General features: G+C 40.9%; 1 protein-coding gene across 1 annotated transcript in view; it reads left to right on the forward strand.

Moving 5' to 3' along the window:
- Positions 1 to 24023, forward strand: part of CDC40 (cell division cycle 40) — a 53986-nt gene extending 29963 nt beyond the window's left edge. The window contains exons 5-15 of the mRNA XM_040983882.1: positions 2547 to 2686; positions 4186 to 4282; positions 6123 to 6262; positions 7068 to 7142; positions 9032 to 9077; positions 11014 to 11115; positions 12787 to 12902; positions 13114 to 13247; positions 19224 to 19300; positions 20737 to 20881; positions 22103 to 24023. Coding sequence (XP_040839816.1) covers positions 2547 to 2686; positions 4186 to 4282; positions 6123 to 6262; positions 7068 to 7142; positions 9032 to 9077; positions 11014 to 11115; positions 12787 to 12902; positions 13114 to 13247; positions 19224 to 19300; positions 20737 to 20881; positions 22103 to 22280 — 1250 coding nt within the window. The 3' untranslated portion in view covers positions 22281 to 24023. The remainder of the gene's footprint in view (positions 1 to 2546; positions 2687 to 4185; positions 4283 to 6122; positions 6263 to 7067; positions 7143 to 9031; positions 9078 to 11013; positions 11116 to 12786; positions 12903 to 13113; positions 13248 to 19223; positions 19301 to 20736; positions 20882 to 22102) is intronic.
- Positions 24024 to 27924: the final 3901 nt, after the last annotated feature.

Consider the following 27924-nt stretch of genomic DNA (forward strand, 5'->3'; position numbering starts at 1 on the left):
CCAGCTAGGGTTGTCCCCTTTGCTCCCCAACCGGGTCCGTTCCCAGGCATAGATCACATGCCTGCCAATGGATGCTCTGACTCAGCTTGGCACAACCCCTCCCCTGTCCCGAACTCTGCCTTAGACACTGTGGCTTAGCGTCCCAGGCTCCCACAGACCAGCAGGTACAAGAGCCTAGCTCGGCATGACCTCTGCTCCCTCCTGGTTTCTAGTTTTACTTGTGGGCTAAGGTTTGCTCAGTCGTGCCTAATCTACTCTGTTCCATTACCAGTTGACACATTGGCCAACTGTTGGAGCTACTTGTGCAGGGCAAGCCCCAAGCCATAGCTTCTGCATGACTGGTATTTGGTGCTCAGAATTATTAGTGATTACAAGTTTTGCTAAGGAAGAGTTACTGCCTCTTTCAGGTCCAAGAAGCACAATGGGTTCAACCTGGAGCTAATTAAGCAGCAACTCAAAGAACCAAATCCCCAGAGCTCCCCAGCCGGGCGGCCAGCAGGCGGAGCCTGGCACCAATGGCGCACTGGCCGCCCGGGGAGGACGGCTCACCATGTGCCCATGGCGGCCGTCCGGGATCCAGGCATGAGACGCCCCGTCCTGAGACCCACCAGCTGCCAGGAGGCAGCTGGAGGTTTAAATAACCCAGGCCCAAGGTCGCGCCCCTCCCAAATCCCATTCACCGCCCCATGAAGGCGGCGGGTGGGCCCCGGACCTGCCCAGTCCCGGAGGCCTCCCCCCCTCGGTCTACTCACCCCGAAGGAAGCGGCCCCCGAAACCCAGCAGGCCCGGGGAGGACGGCTCACCATGTGCCCATGGCGGCCGTCCGGGATCCAGGCATGAGACGCCCCGTCCTGAGACCCACCAGCTGCCAGGAGGCAGCTGGAGGTTTAAATAACCCAGGCCCAAGGTCGCGCCCCTCCCAAATCCCATTCACCGCCCCATGAAGGCGGCGGGTGGGCCCCGGACCTGCCCAGTCCCGGAGGCCTCCCCCCCTCGGTCTACTCACCCCGAAGGAAGCGGCCCCCGAAACCCAGCAGGCCCGGGGAGGACGGCTCACCATGTGCCCATGGCGGCCGTCCGGGATCCAGGCATGAGACGCCCCGTCCTGAGACCCACCAGCTGCCAGGAGGCAGCTGGAGGTTTAAATAACCCAGGCCCAAGGTCGCGCCCCTCCCAAATCCCATTCACCGCCCCATGAAGGCGGCGGGTGGGCCCCGGACCTGCCCAGTCCCGGAGGCCTCCCCCCCTCGGTCTACTCACCCCGAAGGAAGCGGCCCCCGAAACCCAGCAGGCCCGGGGAGGACGGCTCACCATGTGCCCATGGCGGCCGTCCGGGATCCAGGCATGAGACGCCCCGTCCTGAGACCCACCAGCTGCCAGGAGGCAGCTGGAGGTTTAAATAACCCAGGCCCAAGGTCGCGCCCCTCCCAAATCCCATTCACCGCCCCATGAAGGCGGCGGGTGGGCCCCGGACCTGCCCAGTCCCGGAGGCCTCCCCCCCTCGGTCTACTCACCCCGAAGGAAGCGGCCCCCGAAACCCAGCAGGCCCGGGGAGGACGGCTCACCATGTGCCCATGGCGGCCGTCCGGGATCCAGGCATGAGACGCCCCGTCCTGAGACCCACCAGCTGCCAGGAGGCAGCTGGAGGTTTAAATAACCCAGGCCCAAGGTCGCGCCCCTCCCAAATCCCATTCACCGCCCCATGAAGGCGGCGGGTGGGCCCCGGACCTGCCCAGTCCCGGAGGCCTCCCCCCCTCGGTCTACTCACCCCGAAGGAAGCGGCCCCCGAAACCCAGCAGGCCCGGGGAGGACGGCTCACCATGTGCCCATGGCGGCCGTCCGGGATCCAGGCATGAGACGCCCCGTCCTGAGACCCACCAGCTGCCAGGAGGCAGCTGGAGGTTTAAATAACCCAGGCCCAAGGTCGCGCCCCTCCCAAATCCCATTCACCGCCCCATGAAGGCGGCGGGTGGGCCCCGGACCTGCCCAGTCCCGGAGGCCTCCCCCCCTCGGTCTACTCACCCCGAAGGAAGCGGCCCCCGAAACCCAGCAGGCCCGGGGAGGACGGCTCACCATGTGCCCATGGCGGCCGTCCGGGATCCAGGCATGAGACGCCCCGTCCTGAGACCCACCAGCTGCCAGGAGGCAGCTGGAGGTTTAAATAACCCAGGCCCAAGGTCGCGCCCCTCCCAAATCCCATTCACCGCCCCATGAAGGCGGCGGGTGGGCCCCGGACCTGCCCAGTCCCGGAGGCCTCCCCCCTCGGTCTACTCACCCCGAAGGAAGCGGCCCCCGAAACAGGACATGTAATTTTGCAGTGATGGAAAGCTTCTCTTCTCAGAAGGGGAGTCTCTTTCTCTTTTTTTTTTTTTTTTTTTGTAGCCTGAGCTGGACTTTGTGGCCGAATTGGAAGGTTTTGTTTGTTTTTATGCTTTCAGTAACTCTGGTCACTTGAAGACCACTTTTCTTTTTTTAACCATGTAAACTATATATGCTGATATTTTTCTAGAAATATACCCACTTGTGCTGTTTTGTTGTCAATGTAGGTTTAACTGTGTTTGAAACTGGTCAGAAGAAAACAGAAAAAAGGAAAAAGTTCAAAGAAAACGATGCATCTAATATTGATGGTTTCTTGGGACCATGGGCAAAATATGTGGATGAAAAAGATGTTGCCAAACCCTCAGAGGTACGCTTTTATATGTTTCTTTGCCAAATAAGCTCTATGCAGTATCTCTTTGAAGGGTATGTACATTAATAAACTTGATATTTCTGTGGAAAACCAAATGACTCATCAAAATGTCTCTACCCTGACATGATAGACTGAGAAAACACAGCAACATTCTTTATTCTCCTTTGGGATCTTATTTACCTTCTCTGATTTATTTTCTTTGGGACTATAACACATTAAAATAGAATATAATACCTTGATAATGCTCTTCAGCTTCCAGCATTCAGATAGTAACATAAGAAACAGTCTTTCTCTTAAACTGATTTTGACAGTGAGTTTATTTGCTAATTAAATTTTTGGCAAGTTGTAGCTATACATATATATATATTTTTAAATTTTTTATGTGAAAGGCAGTGTTACAGAGAGAAAGAGATTTTCCATCCATTGGTTCACTCCCCAAATGGCCACAGTGGCCAGAATCTGGACCTGTCTGCAGTCAGGAGCCCAAAAGCTTCTTCCAGGTCTCCCATGTGGATGCAGGAGCCCAAGCACATAAGCCAACCTCTGCTGCTTTCCCAGGGCTTGAACAGGAAGCTGGAGTGGAAGTGAAGCAGCCGGGACACAATCTAGTAGCCATATGAAATGCTGGCATTGCAGGCAGAGGCTTAGCTTACTGTGCCACTTCAAGGTCCCTATGTCCCCAGCTCTGCTCTGTCCATTGTGAGCATGTGGAAAATTAACAATGGGTGGAAAATCTTTCTCTGTGTCTCTTTCTCTCTCCCTCTGTATCTCTTCTATTCACCAACTCTGCTTTTCAAATAAAAATAGTAAATCTTTAAAAAAAAAAAAAAGGAAAATAATACTTCTAGTTTATAAAATCAAATTACAGAGGTTTCCCGTTTCCTTTCCCACCTATGTAATCACACTCTGAGCCAGCTGTCCTTCCTTCTGTGTCCCAGGAATGCAGCCATGGACAAGAGGAAGAGAATCCTAGTCTCTTGAGGCTAGCAGTCTAGCTGTGACTTACAGCTGTATGTCTTTATATGCATGTGCTGCTTTATATACTTATATTTAGAACTCATCGTTTGACATATTATATAAATTTAATACATAATACCCATCTTTGCATTTTCTAAAAAACAAAAAATAGTTCTGTCACAAACTTTCAGACTGGCTATGTAAAAGCCACTTACTGAAGAACAGAACTGAGTGCTAAAATTCAGTTTCCTTTCTGGTACTAGATTTTTTACTTGCCTAGTCCTTCCATTTGGATCATTAGCATAATGTGTTTATTTTCAGAAGGTTCCGGTATCCTTTTCTGCGTGTTTAACTCCACTTGTAAATGGTAGCAGAGGCCAGCAACCTCTGTAGAACACTTGAGCTTGTTACCCTTGAAGATACACTTGCGGTATTGCTTCACCCAACTGTGGAGCTCATTATTAAGAATTTATAACCAACTTCGGGCATGATAGAGTTCTCAGACAATCATGTTACAGTTCACTCCTTAATTACCTTAGGAAGAGCAGAAGGAGTTGGATGAAATCACAGCAAAGAGGCAGAAAAAAGGCAAGCAGGAGGATGAGAAACCCGGGGAGGAGAAGACAATCTTGCACGGTAATGTGTTTCCCCTTTCTCCGTCTTCATGGAGGTGTTCATGTTTATCCTGTTCTTTGTTCGTATATCAGCTGCCCTTGCTGTCAGCTGCTGTAACATCATTAGACTAACAATAATTGTGTCAGACACTTTACATCCCATAGAAATTAGAGCAGTCTTCCGTGTATACGAAAGGAGAGAAAATGTGATGAGTAGTGATAACCAAAGATAACTGTGGGAGCTATTAATGTGTTCTAAAAAATGGTTGATAAAGAAGAATTTGAATAATATGCAGTCTACTCCTTCCTAAGGTAAAATTGTCTCCTTTTGGTGTATTAACGGTGACCCAATCATAGCAGTTGTTTTTAACACAAGCCAAATATTCAAGTATCTTTTAATTCATAGCTGTTACTAAAGTGTAAGAATAAATTTAGGAGCTGGCATTTGGCACAGTGGTTAACAATGCTGTTTGATAGGCCAGCACTTTGGCATGGCAAGTTAAGCTCCCACCTGCAGTGCCAGGATCCTACAGGGGGAGCCAGTTTGAAACCAGTTTGAGACCTCTACTTCTGATCCAGCTCCCTGCTAATGTACCTAGGAAAGCAGCAGAAAATGATGAAAGTGCTTGGGTCTTTATACCCATGTAGGACACCCAGAAGAAGCTCCTCTTGGCTTTAGCCTGGCCCAGCTGAAAGTAAAATAAATCTTATTTTTTAAAAAAAGGTGCTGCTTGGTACAGCCACAAGCCAGATCGGAATGCCTGGGATTAAATCCTGGCTTTGCCCCTGATTGCAGCTTCTTAGTAACATGTACCCTGGAAGGCAGCAGGTGATGGCTCAATGTTTCAGTCCCTGCCACCTGCGTGGGAGTCCCAGAAAGAGTTCCAGACTCCTGGTTTTCACCTAGCCTATTCCAGCTGTTGTGGCCATTTGGAGAAGTGAAGCAGCAATTGGGGGGTGTTTGTGTGTGTATTTTGTAAGTTCCCAGTATAATAATTATGAAGTTAAAAATTTTTAAAGGTGGTTTTTCATGCAAATAGATTAGTAATTAGCGTGTTTATGCTTATTTTGGGTCGTGGAAGGAAATGCGTATTAACCAAAATAAGTTATAAATATTCTAGACTATTCTTGTTTGTTAATGATTGGTTATGTTTGGAAATTATGTAGTTATCTGAAACTGTAAAGACTAGTGTAGCACTAATAATGTTTATTGTCAAGATATTATACAGTGTCAAATATTTAGGATTGATGAGGCTGAATTTGGTTTTGTAAGTTCTAGTTTTACTCCGAAGAATTTCCAGTGCTGTGGTGTTTGTAACCATAACAGTAACAGCCAACCTTTATTGATTATTTACTCTACCATGCATGCTGCTAAGTGCTTAACTATACTGCCATTCAATTCCTACAAATGATTATTGTAAACCTTGTGGTGAAAATAGGAAGAGGAATAAAAAGAACCAGAATAAGAAAGAGGGAGAAAGAAGGGAGAACGATTGTTGTTGTTTTTTGTTTTAACTCCCTTCTTACCCTGTTTTGCTTCTGATTCTTTATCTTTTCTTCTTATGCTATAATTATACTACAGTGAAGTTTTTGAATCTTTTAATCATTAAAATGTGTGAGTAGAAATAGTATAGCTCAGATCTAAAGGTCTGATACTTGCTGGGGACCTAGGAATTCAAAAATGCTACCTATCCTTGTAACGGTAGTAGTGGTTTCAGGCCAAAGGTTTAGCTATATCTTGATGTTAACATCACCAGGGTAGTACTGCCATACATTCAATATCTGTTGCCATTTTGAGAATGTCGGTTTCAAGGCTCTGGCTTGTCCTTGTTCACATGCTAACCTTTGCTCTCTGGTTTCAGTTAAGGAAATGTACGACTATCAAGGCAGATCCTATCTTCACATACCTCAGGATGTTGGTGTAAATCTGCGGTCAAGTGTGCCACCCGAGAAGTGTTATCTTCCAAAGAAGCAGATTCATGTATGGTCTGGACACACAAAGGTAGGCAAGTTGGTTGCTTGATTGCTGTCATATCACCAAAGTGACATTTATGTGAAATTTCAGCTATTGGTATGGAAAATTCTGGTGAAAATGCAGACAAGTTAAGACAGAGTGGAGAAATCAACTTGATGATAGATCTGTGTTAAGCTGTGGGAGTACGCACGCATCATAGTCACAAGGAACTAACTGTTCTTCAGGGCCATCTGTCTTGGCCATGATGGAAGCATTCGTGATGTGGTTTCCTGCCCACTTTACATTAGCCCAGTCCTTTCTACACTATTACTTACTCTACTGTCTGCTGGGCAGCAAGTCAGTGGGTAATGCACCGATACTAGCACCAAGTCTGCTGCTTAGGTTCATTCAGTTTGCATTAACTCTTGGAGTAGTCACATTTCACAGATGATATTCTCCCCAGTGTCTAAACTATGGTGTGTGCAAGGGACAGCATACAGCAAAGCTTTGCATGTTGATATTCTGCATCTGCACTATCATAACTGACCATTTCCAGCTCTTTGCAAAGAACAAAGGGACTAAGCAAACAAAGGCAAAGTAGGGGAGAGGGGATTAACAGTTTGTTTGACTCATAATTCTCTTGGGTGAGGAAGTCAATGTGAAAGGTTGAAAAAAGAAAATCTTGTGAAGCTTAGTGTCAAGAAAGCCTACTGTGGGAATACTAATGAGGGCTATTCTGGGGCACGCATGATTTTTGGATAGCAACTTACAGTGTTTTATCTGTGCTGTCTTGTTTGTTTCATTTTCGCTGATGTTTAGAATGTTTCTGATAACTGTAACACCTTTTTAATAGGGCGTCAGTGCAGTCAGATTGTTTCCTCTCTCGGGCCATTTGTTGTTGTCTTGCTCCATGGACTGTAAAATTAAGGTGAGCTTTCTGTAGCAATAAGAGTGTCATAAATCTGTTGGATTGGTTAAGATCTGTTTGCTTAATTAGAAATAAATTTGGGTTTGTTAGGCAATTAGAGACTAATTATTTTCTTGTAGGCCTAATGAATATAACAATTTATGAATGGATTCCAAACACATACATTCAAATATGGCTATGTGGTCCAATTGGCTCTTTCCTTTCTAAAGCTAAGACTACTGATTAGGTGGTAACCCAGGCCCTTTGGGGTTAGGCACATAAATATTTAATCCCCGATATTGCATTTCTAATAGAGGTTTGGGATTTGTAACAGTTTATTTGTCCCTCAGAACCTTCTGAGGTAGAGAGGCCGTGTGATAGAAAGCCCATTTTTAAAGAATAAGCAATGTAGTTCATTCTTTTTCTTCTGCATGTCAGTAGACATCGAGTAGCAGAAATGCCCCAGGACCTTGTCCTGTTTTCTTTGATCCTGGGAAGCCCCTGACTCGGACCCTGGTCAGCTGCAGAGTGTGTGGTGGCCAGTGGCTGTCAGCTTGGGTATGACAAAAGCTGTGAGGAGCATCTGAAATTGCTAAGGCTGATTCTTACCTGTTTTGTGTAATCTAAGTCTAGATCATTATGATAGTTCAGTAAATACCAATCCTGTGGTACTCCTGGGGCTTGAGAAGTTGAATCATTAAAGTTTTATCTTTTATAAATACTTGACATATATTAGCAATATATAAAAACAGCTTTTGTTGAACACGACCATTTAGGCAACTGTCTCTAATCCTTTAAATCAGAATTTGAAGTAAAAAGTTCTTATTCCCTTTTACTTTATACTGTTGAAAATATGGTCTTCTCTTTGACTAGCTAAAAACACATCAAATTCAAGTTTAATTCATTTCTGTAAAGATGTATTAAATACACATTATATATGAGCTGAGAATAAAAATATTATTAAGGCACTGTCCCTCCTCTTAGGGTTCATTATGATGTTTATGGTCATTATAAGGGCATGTAGATGCTCTTCTGATTTCAAAGAAGGAGTATACCTCAGTGGGAGCCTTAATAAAGTAAAAGGGACATAAATGAAGTGCTTTTGAGGTGAGGGAATGGAATGAATCAGCACGACGTATGCTGGAAACTAATACTTATGTGGTTGTTGGAGTGTAAAATCAGGCAGAAAATGATTACTACAGTCCCCAGACAGGGGAGCGGATCTCAGAGGTCCTTGCCCAGCTTGTTACTGGAATGGAGATGATCTTGTTGATGCTGAGTGCCCAGGAAATGCTTTCTATTTTTAGAGAACAAAATTTTCATTGCTATTAAGGACTGGATTGGAGGCTGGCAAGAATTGTGCTAGTATCCAACTCCCGGATAATTTACCAAAAAAAAAAAAATATTGTACTAGTTTTGAAGCTGTTGTGTTCATTCACTTAGGTACAATGAGAATCACAAGCCACTTATTTCCATCTAGATCATTATTTTAATGTAACTTTTATGTGTTCCCTCAGAAAAAGTCAGACTTTCAGTATCAAAATGTAATGTGTTGCAGTAACTTTACATCATGGAAACATACATAGAAAATCATAAGAGTATGAAAAGCACCTGAATTTGCTCCATTCATGGTTAAGTCCTTTTGATACATGGATATGAATATCTTTGCATCATTTGGATATGAAGCTCTTTAAAATTCTTTCAGTTTAAAGCGAGCTGTGTGCCTGTATGTGTGTTCCAAACAGTACGGTACAAACTGATAGTGCCATACAGTATTTAATGATTAAATCCCTTGTGCTCACACAGACTGTTGCACACACATAGGCAGCATTTAACTGTTGCTACTAACTGAAAAACCTTTACTAAATTTAACATTTCCTTGTGTGTGTGTTGTTTCTTTTCTTCCTCAGCTGTGGGAGGTTTATGGAGACCGCCGCTGTCTGCGAACATTTATTGGTAATATTTTTCTCTCTCCATGTATAAATCTTTTGGGGAAGGCTTGTTAGAAGTACAGTAACACCATTGGCAGTAATTGGCTACACTCATGTAAAGGAAAGTCCTCACGGATTGTAGTTGAGTCTGAAAGGAGAACTAAGCTTCCCCACATAGACAAATAAGTGGGAAGTAAAAAGCAGAAGCCTGTCGGATGGCTTTAGGATGGGCAGAGGCAAAAATGGAAAAAGCCGTTGTAGGAAACCAGAGTATGAAGGGCCTTGCTTGTGTAACAGTAATCAGGAGTTGAGGCTCCATCCTAGAAGCACTGACAAGCCATTCAACAGCCCCCTACCGGAAAGCAACTTGACTTGGTGTTTGCAAAGATCACCTGGTAGTAGGGAAGCTCTCTGGTAGGGCAAGCCTGTAGGAAGGAAAATGAAATCATTAAACAGCCCCAATATTCCAGTGGCCAAGACAGCAGAGATAGAGAAGAAAGCAACTACTAAGTGTTAAAGTCAATGTGATGAATATGGACTGTGAGTGAGAGGAATGTGGCAGAAATCTAGGGTGACACCCAGGTGGCTAGCTGTAGAATGACACAATCCACCGAAAGGGAACCTGCTCTTTCGTTACAGGAATTGGAATTGCCTTTGGAATATGCAGGTGAGAATGTCCAGTAAGCAGTTAGATAGGCAGATGTTGGTGCTGATTACTGGTAGTGGAAGTCAAGAAGCGTAAGCCTAAGAGAACACCTGGAAGAAGAGACAGTGGCCAAAGGAGGGCTGCTTTGCCACATGTAGCCTTTGTGAGAGGTGTGCCATCTGTCCAATTCCATGTGAAGGCTCCTTACACACTGCAAACGTGAGCTGTACCACATTCAGATTCTGCGTGGGTTTCAGTGTTTTTAGATTAGTGTAGGAGTCTTTTCTGAGTGCTGTGTTATGATTATGGGGCTGCAGTGCATAAAATAAAACCTGCCCAAGGTGCCACAGCAGCCTAGGGAAGATTGGCAGAAGCTTCTAGCAGCTGCAGTGGATTTGGTGCTCTTCTGTTGCCATGTAATAGAAATTTCTCAGTAGAGCAGGAAAATAAGAGAAGCGCTAATTAGGACTCCTGCAGTAGAAAAGAATGCCTGATTGCCACAGCATATATCCCCTGACTTGAGTTCATCTGTGATGGTGGTCATGGCGGCGGTGATGGTCGCTCCAGGCTGGTGTGCGGGGTTTAGAAGTTATGCAGTACACATTTCACAGAACTGTATGTATCTCGAATATGATGGGAATGATTTTTTAAAATGGGAAAATTTCCTCTGTTGTTTAGCCATGTTTTATTTGTATAAATCTACATGACAGACTTTCAAGTAAAATATAATCACTTCCTTTGAATTAGTTTATTATCAAACAAAATAGATGCTGAGACACTTTCCAGAAACACTGTCTCCAAGATTCTGAATCAGTTTCTAGGGAATGTGGTTTGTGGCCACAGAAGTATATAATTATTGTACATGGGCTACAATTTCCAAAGCTTGAGGTTAAGTCACTTTGTTTTTCACTTCCATCCTGGTGAGTGGTCTCAGAATGAACCTCCAGAATTCTAGTAGTCATTTCTTTCATTGGCAGTAATTGGTTAGTCATCAGTTATGTGCTACATTTTAAGAGTTTGCCATGGCAAACTAAAAATAATAATAATAATAATTAGACCTTTTGTCTTGGTTCTTACCAAAGCATTATGCATCCGAATCACCAGAGGAGCTTCTTGAAAGGAAAAAAACACCCACGTTCCAAGGCCCACACATAGTGGGTTTGAAGTCAGTAGTACAGGCTCTGGGCCTCCACTGCTCGTGACTCACAGCTGATTTAGCAACCACTCTTGAACGCTGTTGCTCTGTGTGGTATTTGTGTTCTAAGAACAGGTGAAAGCCTTCACTCACCGCCCTTCCTGTTGGCTCTCCCCGCAGGGCACAGTAAGGCTGTGAGGGACATCTGCTTCAATACTGCAGGGACACAGTTCCTCAGCGCAGCCTATGACAGGTATCTGAAGCTCTGGGACACGGAGACGGGTAAGAGCTCCCTTTACACAGCACTAATGCCTGCTTATCTTAACGTGGCATCCACACCTACAGTCATGGGGTGGGCTGCAAGGTGAGGCCTCCTACAGTTGCAGATGCTCCCACTGTTGGCTGTCAGTTCCTATCACAAAATGTAGTGGTATATTAAGAAACTCAGTTATGCTTTGTTTTGGCCACATACCATTCATAATGCAAATTTTTTTTTAATCTTCTCTAGTCATCTAATTTATCTTTTTGTTCCCCTATATTACCTGGCACAGTGTGTTACATTTATAGAAACACAATGAATGTCACAAGAACAAAATTAAATTTAATTGGTCAAATAGATTAAAATGTCAATGTAAATTCCTGTGGGCCCATTGGTTTATGTATTTGCATCCATAATAATTGCAACCATATGTTGTGGCTTTTTAAATTCTATGTAATTATAAAGCTGTCTTTTAAGTGTAGTAATAATAGCTAGCATTTATTAATACTTAGTGCTTATGTTACATGATGCTAAGTGTTAATATGTAATGTTTCATTCAGTTGTTTGTTTGTTCAGAGAGAAGATTCACCTGTATTACTTGTTTCCTTCCCAAATGTCCGCAACAGCCCCTAGCTGGGCACAAAGGCAATTGCCTAGAACTCAGTCACTTAGGCTACCCAAACCGCATCAGTAGGAAGCTGGAGTTAGGAGAAGGAGCTGGATATCAAATCCAGATCTTCCAACAATGCAATGTGAGAGTGTAAGCCACAGGCCAGGCACCTGCCCTTCAATTCTAATATACTTCAATGAAAGCACTATGAGTACGGTACAGATGAAGAAACTGAGTCTTAAATAAGTAACTTTTCTAGAGTCACATAGTAAGTGACAGTGTTGGTATCAAACCAAGTTTTCAAACTATATATATATATAGTTTATATATATAGGCATATATATATATATATTATATGCTTGCATTCACTATTCACTACATTGTTGATGCTAGGAACTGAACCTAAGACCTAGTCTTAGAATTGTTGATATAACTTAAAATTCTGCTTTATGTTTATCTAATACTGAAAGTTGCCCTGTATCTTCACCCTTGCACAGATGTTTCCCTGATAGCATGATTAAATACTTTGGTTCATTTTGCTTATCTTGTAGCAAGTATAAAATATATAAAGTTCATAAATATTCAGTAAAAGTTATATATAGTAATCATTTGTATGCAGCTGTTTCCCACAAAGGTCAACATACAGAATATTTCCAGTACTTCATATGAGTTTCTTAGATGCTTTTCCTGTCTGTACCCACTCCTGGTAACCAGAACCACGTCTGTCATCATGAAGTCATCATGAATTCATTTTGCCTGTTCCTAAACTTCCTGTGAATGCAATCACCCTTATAATCTCTCCTGTGGCTTAGATCAGTAGTTTGTGTTTTATTGCTTGCAGGATTTCATTGTGTAAGTGGAAATGTGACTGATCTCTTCTACAGTTAGAATAATTATTTTTAATTATTAAAAATTTGGAGAAAAAAAACAGTGTAGTTTATAATAATGAGAAGGCAATCATAATTGGAGCAAACTGACTTTCCTCCAAATCAGTTAAGCAAATGACCTCTAGGTCTTAATCCCACAGTCTTTGTTAAATGGTCAAGTTTATTTTTATCTATTTAATTTGAATCTTTGGTTTTAGGACAGTGTATATCAAGATTTACAAACCGAAAAGTACCCTATTGTGTCAAATTCAATCCTGATGAGGATAAGCAAAATCTCTTTGTGGCTGGGATGTCTGATAAAAAGATTGTGCAAGTAAGTATCTTTACTGTATTTTACTAAAATTTCAGGACTTCACTGTGTCGGGGGATGCAATAAGGAACACTGAGGGACTGCTGGTGCTGTGTGCTTGGTGAAAAGCATTGGCATCCATAAAAGCATGATGGGACCTTCTCCCTGTCCTCATCCCAGAATGTGTGGATCTGCTCGATAGCTGCCTTTACCTTTGTGCTTGTCTGATTTACAGTGGGACATCCGAAGTGGAGAAATTGTGCAGGAGTATGATCGGCATTTGGGGGCTGTCAACACCATTGTTTTCGTTGATGAAAATAGGAGATTTGTTAGTACCTCTGATGATAAGAGCCTCCGAGTTTGGGAATGGTGAGTTTCCATCAGGAGAAAAACTGACTTTTTATAAAACAAGTGGTTTAAAAGTTTGTAGCTAAGGCAAAACTGGTCATCAGTGTTCAAATCAAATCTCGAATATTTTTGCAACTGTGGTCCACTCGATCAGTTTTAACAATTTAAGCAGGGACAAGCATTGTGACGTAGACTATAAAAACCTAAGCTTGCAACATAGGCATCCCACAAGGAAGTCAGTTTGTTTCCTGGCTTCTCTTTCTCTCTCTCTCTCTAACTTGGACTCTTAAATAATGAATCTTTTTTAAAAAGCAGTTTAACTACATACAGAAATAAACTCTTAGTATTTCGATAATCTTCATAGTCTAAATAATCTTTCCAAAGGATATGTCCTTTGACTTGCCTTATGCTTTGTTCCATTCATTGTTTTACCCATCTTTGCAAAGCGAAGTTACAAACCATGATGTATAGATGTTGTTGGTTATGCTAGGGATAAGGCCTAATATTTTGCCTCAGAACTAATACAAAGAAACTACTGAGATATCTCTTAAAATGTCTGCTTTGTGATTATTCAGTACTAAAATTTGTTCAATATTATCATCCTTACACAAATGGTTTCCTTGTAAAATAGAATCAGAATAAATTGGTTAATTTTGCTTTTGTAGAGGGAAACAGAAAACCTTTTTCAATAGGAAGTATTAGAGCTAGTTTTATTAAATATCATAAATCATGTACAACTTAGTTACAATGAAATGCATAGGAATGTTTGTTAAACAATGTTTGGGGGAAACTCTGTTTGTTTTTATAATCAGTTGTGAAACAGCTCAAGCACAGTTACAGCCATTCAAAGGCTGGAGTGTTCATCTTCCCACTACCAGAAGATGTTCTGTTTTAACAAGAAAAGGGAAGGGGCTTTAAGTGACTGCCTTCAGCACTGGCTTCCCATGTGGACACAGGTTTGAGCCTGGCTGCTCCGGTTCTAATCCAGCTCCTTGCTGATGTGCCTGGGAAAGAACAGAGGATGGCCAAAGCGCTTTGGGTCCCTGCTGTCCTTGTGGGAGACCCGGATAGAGTTCCAGGCTCCTGAAACTTCAGCCTAGTTTTTGCAGTCTGTTGGAGAGTGAACTAGCAAACTAAAGATCTGTCTCTGTGTCCCTCTCCTTCCTTCCTTCTATATAACTCTGACTTTCAGAAAGCTAAGTAAATAATTTGAAAAGAAAAGAAAAAAAAAAGGAAGAAATGTGAAACCTTGAACCAGGACCAGTGGTTTCCTCTAAACTGATTCCCTAGGACAATTTAGGTAATTAAACATTTAATATAATTTAGATGTAGTTTCTTCCCCACTCACCATCACTGTCAGATAACCTCAGTTAATGGAAAGTTAACTATACCTTAAATATTGTCTTAATAGATTATCAACTTGAAGGTCCAAGGCTTGATTTTGCATTATAACAATGATCTCTCGTACTTTGGAAATGATGTTTCTTGAAGAGAATCTAATAGTGAACCAAGGTGTATATTTGCCAAATTAGACCATTTACATAATATTCTGAAAATAAATATACATAGACATGCTTTGCTTATCTTAACAAAATGATACTTTTTAAGCTTAAATTCTCATTTAATTTTTTTTTTTTAAATTTAAAGAGACATGAAGAGAGCACCCATTTCTGATTCACTCTAAATGCTTACACAGGCCCAGACTAGGCTACACCAAAACCAGGAGCTGGGAATACGCATAGGTGTTCTGAGGTCTCACACAAGGGTGTCTAGATAATTCTGGACTTGAGCCATAATCGCTCTCTCACAATGCTTATATTTTTTGTTAATATAAGGAGAACAGATTCCATGCATTCCATAGGTACAGCTCCAAGAAGACAGCCACACTTCCCTCACGTCCTTGCTTCCCACCGTGCCGCACACATAGATGTAACTTTACCAGCAGCATTTCTTGAAGAGATCATTCTCCTGGGATTGTCTTTGGTTTGCTTGATAGAAATTAGTTGGCTGTGTATGTATGGCTTCATTTCTGGGGTTTCTATTCTATTCATTTGATCTTCATTTCTATTTTTTGAGCCATTACCAGGCTGTTTTGGTTACAACTTACCTGTAGCACATCTTGAAATCTGGTATTTGATGCCTCCAGCTTTCTTTTGTTGTGTAAGATTGCTTTAACTATTTAGGGGTCTCTTGTGTTCCCATATGAAGTTTTAGCTTAATTTTTTTCTGTTTCTGAAGAGACTCACGTTGAATTTGTAAACTACTTTTCAGTAGTGTGGACTTTTTGATAACATTAATTCTACCATTCCACAAGTATGGAAAGTTTTTCCAGTTTTTGGTATCTTCTATTTCTTTAATGTTTTGTGATTTTCATCAGAGATCCCCCACATTCTTGGTTAAATTTAGTCCAAGGTATTTTTAAAAATTTTGCTGCTGTTTTGCCCCGTTCAGACCTTAAATACTTTCGGAAAATCACAATACTGTTTTGTTACAAATGCTAATAACTTTTAAGTTTCATTTTAGCATGCACCATCAGAGCCTTTTTGAACAATCCTCACATGAGATTGGGGCTTCTTGTCTGTCACGTATCACTGTCCCCTGTTTTCACACAACTTGTTCCAAATTTGGAGTGCTTGCTTATTCCTTTCTTTAAGAAGTTCTTGGTCCAGAAGAACACTGTCAGTCAACACCACAGTTTGTGAACGTGGCACATGCATTGAGTATCTAAAGAAGTCATTGTTGTTGCAGTGATCAGTAATGTCACATTTATGGAATAATTTCAATATGCCAATCTCTGCAGCAAGCATTCCATATCAACTCTTTGATTCACTGTACCAAGCAATATTAAGAGATATCTGCATTCATTTTTTTTAAAGATTTGTTTATTTTTATTGAAAAGTCAGATATATATATGGAGAGGAGGAGACAGAGAGAAATATCTTCCGTCCAATGATTCACTCCCAAAATGACCACAATGGCCGATGCTGTGCCAATCCAAAGCCAGGAATCAGGAGCTCTGCTGGATCTCCCATGCAGGCTCAGGATCCCAAGGCTTTGGGCCATCCTCAACTACTTTCGCAGACCAGAAGCAGAGAGCTGGATGGGAAGCGGGGCTGCTAAGATTAGAACTGGCGCCCATATGGGATCCTGGTGCATTCAAGGGCAGGACTTTAGCTGCTAGGCTAAGCCACTGCACCGGGCCCTATTTTCATTTTTTAATGTAGGGAAGCTAAGGTTAAGTAGTTCACCTAACGTTAAAAAAATACCTAAATTTAAAAACCAAATGAGGAATCAAGGCTTTATTACAAGGCTTCAATTTTTGAGTCAAATGGATGGGTAGTTAGAGAATGAAGGGACTCGTAGGGAAAGGAGATGACTTCTTTTGGCTTGATTAGTGAGAAAGCAATAAAAACGTGAATGACTGCTGCTACCAAGACAAGTTAAGAGCCATAGAAATGTGCTTCACTGCATACAGCCATCCCTGCAGGCAAGCACTAGTGGTGCGGGAGCTGATGGGGCGAGGACGGCAGAACTCTACCTCCTCCCCGAGGGCTGACCCCAGCCGGTGGAAGAGACAGCCTGGGTGCTCGTAGGCATAGCATAGTCACCCTACATGATGGAAAACAACACCCCATAGGAAACCTGGCTTTGTTGAACAATACTATACAAAGACTACTGTGGCTTTCTAATGGAAAATCAAAGAAAGCAAATCAGCCTCTGGGCATTTTCATTGTTTCAATGCATAAGACATTTACAAACATTTTTTTCCTCAAGGTGTTTATTTTGGTGAAATATTTTTAAGAGGCTTTTACAGAGGTTAATACTACTGTTTAGAATTTCTTATTTGGGGTCACTAACACAAGTCAAAGTGCTACTTGGGACACCTGTATTCTACAACAGAATGCCTGTGTTTGAATCCCACCTATACTTTGATTTCAGTACACCTTGTAGGTGATGGTTCAAGCACTTGGCTCCTTACTGCCCACAAGAAAGACACAGATTAAGTTTTGGACCCCTGGCCTTGGCTTGGCCTAGCCTGCCTGTTGGGGCTGAAGCAGCGAATGCAAAATGAATATCTGTCTCTGTCTTTCTCTTTTTTCCTTTCATGTAAAATTAATTAGTTAAAGTTTTAGACTTTAGTTATTCAGGATTTTTGATGAAATTATTTGCAAATTGAAACTTGCTTGCCAGATATGAGCTGCTTACACTGAACTGTAGTATCTAATTCAAATACAGTGTTCAGTTCATTAACTGTTACTAAGCTAAGGCAGAGTTTTTTACTAGAAATAATGAAGTCAGCAGGTAATTCAGATTCATTTTTTGTACAGCTCCAGGATTCCTTGAAATAAGGGGACCATTTGTATTTTTTTCTTTTATTTTAGGAAAGCCTTGATTAACATGAATTTTGACTATGGTCAATTTGATTTAGAAAATTCTGTTTTAAAATGTGAGATTATTAGCCACTAAGAGTAAATAGGAGAAGGGAGGAGACATTAATCTCTTTTAGAATGGGATACTTTTTCAATAGATTAGGATATTTCTGAATGTCAATTCTTTGTGACTTATTTATTTAAGCAGACATCTGACAAACGGTAGTGTTGCTCCAACTTACACCTGAAAATTCCTCCTACACAAGAGTCTGAGAAAAGTGCTTTCCAATCATTTGATTCTTCTGATTGGACAGAGAAGTGGATAGAGAAAATCTTCACATGAAGGAAAAATTTTAGTTTAGTTAGGTTTTTTATTGTTGTTGTTTGCTTTTTTAATAAAGACAGATAAGATTTACAGAGAGGAGAGACAGAGAAAGATCTTCCATCTGCTGGTTCACTCCCCAAGTAGCTGCAATGGTCGGAACTGAGCTGATCCAAAGCCAGGAGCCAGGAGCCAGGAGCTTCTTCTGGGTCTCCCATGTGGGTGCTGGGACCCACAGGCTTGGGCCAGCCTCCATTGCTTTTCCAGCTCATAAGCAAGGAGCTAGGTGAGAAGCAGAGCAGCTGGGAAATGAACCAGCACCCGTACAGGATCCCAGTGCTTACAAGGTGAGGGTTTAGCCATTGAGCCATCCTGGAAAGGTATTATTCTTGTCCAGTTAGCCAGAATCCTGGATCTGGAACCAGAGTTTGAAACTGGAATTGCTGCTTCATATTCTGATTTACCCATCAAATTGCATTTCCCACACATTACTCTGTAAAAACCTTCCTGGTCTCCTGAGAAGTATGAAGACTAAAAATCCTTTCGTAATGACTAAAGAATTTTTGCCGCAGAGAATATTGAAAATGAAAAAGTACTTGGAAGTGTTAGTCATTCTCTATTTAGGTGACTGATTTTACATTTCTGTGTTTTGTTTTTTGGGTTGGGTGTTTTGAGTACTGTCTGCTGTAACTGAGCATACTTGAAATGCTTTACACGTGTCAACCACAAAATAGTCCAGGTCCCAAGCGCTTGGTCTCCCTGGCCTGAGTCATTATTTCTGGGTGAGCTAGAACAGTTCCTAGGTCCCTCCAGCCAGGCCTGCCATCCACACGCATTGCCGAAGGCTTGTTAGCTCTGTAACCTGACTGCAGAGTAGTGAGAAGTGACTCAAGTGACTGACAGGCAAATGACACTTCCCTATGGGCTTGCCTCAGACACCTTGTGTCTGCCTACCGTGGTACATTATTAGATGAGTTCATTATGAAAGAACTTTTAGTATCACATATAGATGTATATGTATATATTTTACCATAAAGACCAAAGTTTGAATCTATAGAGAACAAAACTCACTGACACTACTAAAAGTATGACAGGAATTCATTTGTGGAATCGGTTTATAATAAGCAATATGCAGTGATTTTGTGATTTTTTTTTACCCTCCCCCAGGAATTTTCTTGAAAGGTTTATGAAATATGTAATTTTAGTCATTTGCTCTCATTTGAATATTATCTCTATTTCAGAGATTGTTCTTCTAATGTTGCTGTTTTAAATGACTTGTTCTGATAGGGCTATTTTAATTTTTAGGGACATTCCTGTGGATTTCAAGTATATAGCAGAACCCAGTATGCATTCAATGCCTGCAGTGACTTTGTCTCCAAACGGTGAGTTAGTAATACAAAATGTTCTTAACTGAGCCTCTGAAACACGATGCTTTTCTTTATTCATGAGAAATTTGGCCATTCCCTTGTAGAGCAAGATTTTCACAGTACCACGCTTGTAACAAGGAAACCTTTTATATGTTAGAAATACTTGTGGCTTTCATCTGTGAGTCACCTTATCTACTCTGTTTATTTGTTTGAAATAAAAATAAAAGAATGATTTATAGCCAACAATGAATAAGCATCTAAAGATTTCTCTCTGAAAGTCATTTTTCTTTTTATGATTCCCCTTCCAACACAATTAGGTTCAATATATCATTATTTATTATGAGCTCTTCTCTTTCAAAGGGTAGGAAATTTTCATCTGATTCTCCATAATGAGAATACCTTAGCAATTTACCATAAAAAAGATTTTGCTATGAAGAAATAAAATGAGCAAGATCGATCTCTTTAATACCGTCTCCTGCACAGTAATCATTGCCTTTTAAGTATGAGACGATTTGTGCTACAGAGAAACTGACATTGTACTGACAAGAAATCATAGGTGCTCATGGGAGTGTTAAAGCAGAGGATCTGATATTTAGGAAGCATCACTGAAGCCATAGTTCACTCTGCACACCAGTGTGGAGTAAGGAAAAGTATACAGGAATTAGCTGGTCCTTCTGGGCCTTTTTCTGCAGGCAGATTGGTGACAGGTGTCAACTGCTCTATGATTTGTATGAGAATAGTAACCTAACTGTATCCTATTTAAGGATCACTTTGTATTATAGCCTTTATAACTGTGTGTCTATCTGTTACAAATACTGTGTCCCTGTTCAGCAAGGCCACTGGTGGCCCTCTGAGGCTTTGGAGGGTCGTGTCCTTAGGGATGTGTGCCAGGCTGTAGGATGCAAGTAGAAAGTGCATTAGGCTCTGGGGCTTCCATGAGTCCTGGGGAGAGAAAAAGTAGGGTGACCTTGAAAACACAGCTACTGTAACCTTTTTAATCTCATCTCTTTTTTTTATAGTTTTAATAATTTAATAATCCTAGTTTCTCTCGTCTGTATTAACCTTCCCTTATTTCATAATTGCCACAAAGAGGTCTCGTTCCCATGATAGTCCTGTTGTTTACACATATTAGAAGTTGGTTTCATTTCATAAATTTCTGTTTCATTTTTATGAACACCAAGCTTGGAATTGCTGTATTTTCTTATTTCATTAAAAAGCTTTTGTGTGGAACGTGTTTGCTGATATAGGGTCATATGAGTCAATCTGATACTTCAGAGGTCGAATGCCTCTTTAACGGGACGGTATTTCTTAGCATTTTACAGGCAGTGTGGTAAGTGTACTTTTTAGTTTTATAGAGTAGTTCCAAGCAAACAATGAATTTGTTTCCAATAAAAAATTGTTTTTAAGTTTTTCAATGTTTTCTCTAAAATCTCTCTTTTACTGAATTACAGGGAAGTGGCTAGCGTGCCAATCAATGGACAACCAAATCTTAATTTTTGGAGCACAGAACAGATTTAGATTAAATAAGAAAAAAATTTTTAAGGGCCACATGGTAGCAGGCTATGCTTGTCAGGTGGACTTTTCTCCAGATATGAGGTAAGTCAGATTGTAAACAATTGTTGTAAAAGTAGTACTTCACAAATCACTTCCACATATGAGATCTATATAATTTGTCAAAATGTCAGGTGTAAAGGTAAGAACAATTTATAAAATTACATTTTGATTTCAAGTTCTTACTTCAGTATATCTGTAGGTTTGTGCCCTTTAACCACTTAATAAATCCTTGTCCCTGTCCCCAGTGCCTTATTTTCTTCTCTGCTTTTCTAAACAAGTTTAGCTGTACTGTAATCACTGTGTTGGTGTGGTTAAATGCCACAAGCATCAGCTCTACAATGTGAAAGTAAACTTGACTGCAGCCTGTCAGTGCTGAGACCTTAAAACCAGCTTGTGAATAGTTAGTTCTCTGTCACATTGGGCTTGTATAGCTGCAGTCTTTTTTTTTTGGAAAGTCATATATACAGAGAGGAAGATTTCCCTTCCGTTGATTAACTCCCAAGTGGCTGCAACGACCAGAACTGAGTGATCTGAAGCCAGGAGCCTCTTCCAGGTCTCCCACGTGGGAGCAGGGTCCCAAAGCTTTTGGGCCGTCCTCGACAGCTTTCCCAGGCCACAAGCAGGGAGCTGGATGGGAAGTGGGGCTGCCAGGACAGCAACTGATGCCCATATGAGATCCTGGCACATGCCAGGCGAGGACATTAGTCACTAGACTACTAGGCCAGGACCTGTTTAGCTACAATCTTGCCAAGAGTAAAATGCTACTTTTACTCTCCCAGGCTTAGTTAAGTTGTAAGCTAAAGTGGTGTCAATATCCGTGTAATTTTGTCTGTATAGGCCAGTAATTGGCCCTTAATTTCCTACCTCTGATTCAGTTCTAGATGTATTCAGAAGATCAGGAAACCAGAACATTTATGAATGTAGTAGATTCTGCAAGGGTAGAGTGGGTCTAACATATTCACCAGATATATGAAATTGATTCCTCTATTCTGTTTCTGACTGGAAAGTAAATGTGATAACCCATTCCTTGTGGACCCTGAGACTTGCAGTCTTCCTAGTTAAAAAGTTTTCTGTAGTTAGGTCCGAAGTTCATTGGTGAAATTTGTTGTGATGGGAGTTCAAGTGTCAGGCTCCTTGTGATCCTCAGAGTATTATACATTCATATTGGTAATATTTTATGTTAAGGTAAAAAGATAAAATACTTTTGTTCTTCACCCAGTTGGTATGTGAATGATTTGAAATGTGTTTTTCTTTCAATTGCAGCTATGTGATTTCAGGAGATGGAAATGGAAAATTAAACATTTGGGATTGGAAGACCACAAAGCTCTATAGTCGGTTTAAAGCTCATGATAAAGTGTGTATAGGTGCGGTGTGGCATCCTCATGAAACATCTAAGGTCATAACCTGCGGGTGGGATGGTTTAATAAAATTGTGGGATTAAGAAAATCAGCCCTTCAATTGTCTAGGATCATTTTTGATCCAATGTTATATTTAAATCCGTTCATATTATTATATATGTTGGATGACAACCTGATTTGCAAATGATATCTTTCTTACATGCCTTATGGAATTGAACCATTACTTGCAAAAACAAAAAAAGAAACTGTAAATTTGCCTCTTAAAATTCATTAACGGCTTTGTTTTGTTTTGCAGTTTTTTTATACAGAAAATGACCATTTGTATTTGACGGATAGTTGTTGTTAGCGGTCAGTTTAAAGATTATTCTCATGATATACTAAAGGGATCCCTGTGGGCTCAAGAAAGAACTCCTAGTGGATTTGGTAGTATAGGGGAGACAGTATAGTTAATGACTCAAAAAGGTACTGTATACTAAAAGGGCAGTAACAAACAGGGATGATGGAATTTAATAGAAATGAGACACAAGAGTTGAACCACCTGCCATTGCTCTTGCTGTTATTTTCAGTGGGTCAAGTCATTTGGCTTGAGTTCAGCTATTTTTGATGACATATGTCATATGTTTTAAATTATAAATCACTAATATTTTCTGCAGCATTCTTCCAGTTATTAAACTGTAAAATTTAAAAGTACAAAGTTTTTCTTGAGTTCCTTCCTGATCAGTGTAGATATAGTTCTATAAATATATAAACAGACACTTATATTGTTTCAGAAGATGGAACTGGAGCAAAGGAGCCAAGACTTTGAATTTTATTTATATTCACTAGCAGTAGGAGCTTGCAGAATTGGATCCCGTATCATTGCTTTACCGACATTACTGTTGAAATCTCCATGAAAGAATAGATTCTATGGGCAAAGTCCAAAACATCAGCTTGTGATTTCTTTGAAGTCATATTTTATCTTTAAACTATTCTGATTTTACTTGTTAAGTACATATGGCAGAGTTAGAACTCTAGGAAGATGCTAAGGGTCCCATTTGAAAAGCAAGTGACCATGGCAAAAAAGTTTCAGAATTTGAGATTATGAAAAATCAAAATAGCTTCATGAATAGAATTAGCTAATAGCACTTCAGTTTGGACAAACCCTTTCTCCTATTTCATTGCAAGTTTACATTCGGTGTTTGAATGTGTTTTGAAATATTTCCGTACCATGTTACCATGGTAAGATTTCTTGGAAGCTGCTCAGACTGCTGGCTAGGTCATCAAAATCATGTTGAGTGTTGTTAAACAGAGGAATAAGGTCTGTCCTAGCATGCATATTTCTGTGCTATCCTACCATGCATGTTCCTTGCCTTAAGAATGCTTCCAATTTTAAAAATCAAAGTTTCAAAAGGCCTGGTGTATATGAACAGTACCTGCAATTACATATCAATGAGCTACAAGAGAGGAAAAAGAAGAAATAAACATGGAGGAGTGCGTTTTTTGACACAGAGACACTCAAAGAATCACAAACGCATTACCCACACAGCACTAGGAAAGTGACAAGGTTCTCGGGTGGGAAGGAACCAGACAAGACTTTTCCTTTAGTCCCACAAGCACTGGGTCTAATAAATGTGAATTATTGAAACACGATGGGACAGAAAAAAATTATTTAAACTGTCTTGTTTGCCATCAGTATTGTATGTTACAAACCTTAATTTCTTAATCTGAAGTTATTGTATTTTTGACTGTTTCTAAACTAAGTAACTGTATGTAAATATAAAAGCCTGGTTTTTTTTTGAAAAGATCATATTTTTTAAAATAAAGCCATTTTGTAGAAAGTTTTTCCAGATGTTCACCTTGCAGTCTCTTTTTAGTCTTGGGTCTGTTGCAATACTCTCTACCATTTGCAGATTTAAATGAATCATGAAGATAAATGATGTCTAGCAGTGTGTATAGCGTACTGTTGCATACTGTTGGGTTTCTTACAATTAAATATTACAGACCAGTGTCCTCAGAGCATGCAAATTAAATTTCATCTTTTTCATATTTACTCATGATTCTGCCCCACTTTACAGTAATTAAACAAAGGGAGTATTTTTCTAGAAAGAATACATTTGTGGAGGATATTATTTCTGGACTTGCGTCTGGCTCATTGTCCTCACTTTCCCATTTACCACACCCAGGACAGACTTGCTTCCAAGAGTTAGAATAAAGATAGTGTTTTGGTGAAAGATTGAATCAAGTGAATATTTCACTCTGAATGAGGAGCCAATTTTTAAATTGAAAAAAGCAGGAATGACATTTCTAAATTAAAAACATAATTGAGTCATTCTTGAAGATCCTTAGTGGTGCAGGCTGGTACCCTTACCATGTTTACAGATAACCCGGAAGGAAACCCTGACAGTAAAATAGCCTGACAGTCATCCACCTGTCACCCTAAGAGGCAGAACTAGGAGAAGGTGGTGGTTAGTTGAGGAGGGCAGTGTGAAGTGGCATGCAGGTCACAATAACCATCAGCAGTATTAAATGTGGATCTCAGCGTGAGACCTGAGAATATTGACTCCGCATTTTATCAAAGATGCGTATTTTTCATGATGCTTCTCAGTAGAGCAGTGGATAAAATCTGTCTCACAGTTTAATGAGAAGCATTCATTCATTCTTGGTGGGGCATAAAGTAATTGATGAACTGCATTATAGACAATGAGAAAGAAGAACCAGCAGGAGAAATCTATCGTAGCAGCTACCTGAGAAGTCATGTTATGAAGACACTTATTTGGCAAGTGAGTAAATAAACTGAATAAACTCAGTGCAACAAATCACAGAAGTTTTAAAGATGCTGAAGTCTTGATCCCAACTCAGACCTCCCAAATCGCCGTCATCACTTTCAGCAAAGTTGCATTAGGATGAGAACAAGTGAGGTAGGCTCCCAGAGTTAGTGTGGGCATTTGGCAATGCTCTAGACTTGGAAGCACGTAGGGTCAGAAAAATTTAGCTACTGAGAAGTACATATGTGTGTGCATGCTTGTTAACCTATGTTGTGGATTCCATATTCATAGTTACTTTAATAGCTTTAGAAAATTTTTCAAACCTAAACATGGCAATTTTACTTACAATTTAATAATGAAGCAGCAAGACATGCAGCGAAGACCCTTAGAGTGGCTTCCTTTGGAGTGACAGTAAGTGGAAGAGACACCAGCTTTGGTTTTACAGTCTCCTGTAGCTGCAAGAGCTGTCTTCAGATGCATGTTTTAGCTCCCTATTCTCCAGCTTCTAGCAAGCCTAGATCTCTGACATCTATGTTCTAAGACATTGCTATCCAATATGTGTCATTTATGTTATTTTAAATTGCAAACACTAAACACAAAAAGGGGATTTGTTTTAATAATGTATTTTTATTGACTATGATATCCAGAATTTATTTCACTGTGCATTCAGTTACCTTAAAATTTAATATTTTATGTTTTCATTCTAAATCTTTGAAATCTGGCAGGTAACTTGCAATCTGTCTCAAGAAAGTCACTTAAATTTTCATCAAAATATTTGATCTCGTGCGTGGTAGATTTAGATGCCTAAATCATTCCAAATATTCTTAGTTCTCCAACAACTGAATATTCTTTTTTCCTATATCCTATTTCAGGTAATTTTTTCATTGCTACCTTCCATTTCACTTAAGTCTTTTCAGCTATGTCTAATTTTAAATCTATTCATTTGTTTAATCTGTTAAACCTATTCTGGTTACTCTTGCTACAAGATGTATTTATATTTTTTCTATCTCATAGTGTCATTTTCTTATGGTTTTTATTGTATTTTATACCTTTAACTGTTTTAAGCAATGTGTAGTATACTTTAAGTTTGTTTTTCTGTTAACCTCAAATTCTTGGGGCTGAAAATCCCCGTGTATATTAACTTTACCCCAGAACAGACCATATCCTTCCCTGTAATTTTTATGAGCTTAATTTTTTTTAATCTTAGTTTCTCAGTTTGTGTTTTTATGACTAATAAATACTTACTCTTCCTCCCCATTTCCTGGTATGTAACTCCTGAAATCCTTGAGTTTTCTAAAGGATGTATCTTCTATGCTAAGGAAATGACTGGTTGCTGCCGTGGCAGGATTAGAGGGCAGAATTAAAGGCTGCAGTTTTCAGTCTCTGCAGCTTGCTGGGAGAGGAGAAAGGCTGAGGTTAAGATGGTCACCAGTGTCATGCCTGTGTTACTCTAAAGTCCAAAAGGGACAGGCAAGGGTCAGAGATGTAGGTAGCCTAGGACAGCTGAACAGGTGCAAGTCCAGAGGGCTGTGTATGCAAAATGGCATGAAAGCTTGGCACGCCTGCATCTGTAGCCCTTCTTTGACGTAAATCAATAAACACATTTTTCTGAGTTCAACTTGATGCTTAAGCAAATGAATCCAATTCAGGGAGAGGGTCATGGAAACCAGTGTATAGCTGGTGGGACAGAGATCTGGAGCTTGTAACTTGCCTCTGAAGTGAGGTGAGGGAGGGGGGCTGGCTTGTGGGTTGAACCCTCAACCTGCAAGCCCAAGGCTGTCTCTTTTATGTAATGTCAGAACTGATCTGTGGTAGAGGACGAGCGACTGGTAAGGGATAGGTGGGCAGCCAACCTAGAATTGGTGGTCACACTTGCGCTGCCCTGTGGAATCCTATCCACTCACCTGTCAAGCTGATAGATCCTTTTAACTGGGACGTGAGGGGGGCTCAGTCCTGTTGCCACTCCTCCTTGGACACCACAGAAGCCCATACTAATGAGGGGCACCCTCTTTCCAGGGACTTAGACAAGGCAGGCAGAAAAAAAAAAAACCCTCTCTACCCCTTTCCCTCCTGGCCCACTGTGTTCCTGAACATGACTCAGGTGTATATGATTTCCTCACCTTCTTAATAAAGTTGATCACTTAGTAAGTTGTATTTGTGCCTATGCCTAAAAAGGAAAAATTAGCCCCAACCTAGCCCACAACACAACCAGCATCGGCTGCGGCAAGGCTTGCTGCTGGCAGTGGGAATCCCCACACCTTTCAAGGTCATGGAAGTCTGCATTAATTGTGGTGCGAGAACAGAATAAATGATTTGTTTCTCTACCATTCAGCATTGCTCACCATGTGATTGGAATAAATTCAACTCCTTCAACAGGCGTAGCATTTTAATTTCTCCAGAAATGAATCTACAGTCAGCTGTGACAGAGCCATTTCTACGTGCTGGTGATTGGGGAATTGTTAGTCCCACTTTGCTGCAGTTGTTTCGGCCTCATTCCTTCTGCCCCAACATCAGGCCCTATCTGTGGGGCTCTGAGTCTCCAACCATGGAAGATTTTCCTTTCTGTCAAATTCTCTGAAATGCTACAAATTTGTATGTGCCAGGTTCTTCGTCTTGCATCCGCAAGGATTTAGACATATGGAGAAGGAAGTGTGGGAAAAGTTTATTAAGCATAAGAGCCCTCAGCAGTGCCAGGAGGGGTCCCCAGTAAGGATGACCAAACCAGAGGTGGTGTGTAGGGGTTTTTACATATCTTTAAGAAGTGAGCTTTCCCTGGTTCTATATATGTTAATAAGGCCTAACCCCATTAGCACTCGAGGAACCCTTTTACTGCATAGTATGTTGCCACTCAGGTCAAAGCTGGAGGGATTCATTTTGTGAAGTTGATGAGTACTCACACATGGGGGATGGGGCCTGTGGCTGGTGTCACCTCAGCCAGTGATTCCAGGCACTCACTTATTCCTGGGGCCCCTTTTCCCTCTCC

The sequence above is a fragment of the Ochotona curzoniae genome, unplaced genomic scaffold (assembly GCF_017591425.1).
Source record: "Ochotona curzoniae isolate NIBS_2020 unplaced genomic scaffold, NIBS_Ocur_1.0 contig_3819, whole genome shotgun sequence".
Lineage (NCBI taxonomy): Eukaryota > Metazoa > Chordata > Mammalia > Lagomorpha > Ochotonidae > Ochotona > Ochotona curzoniae.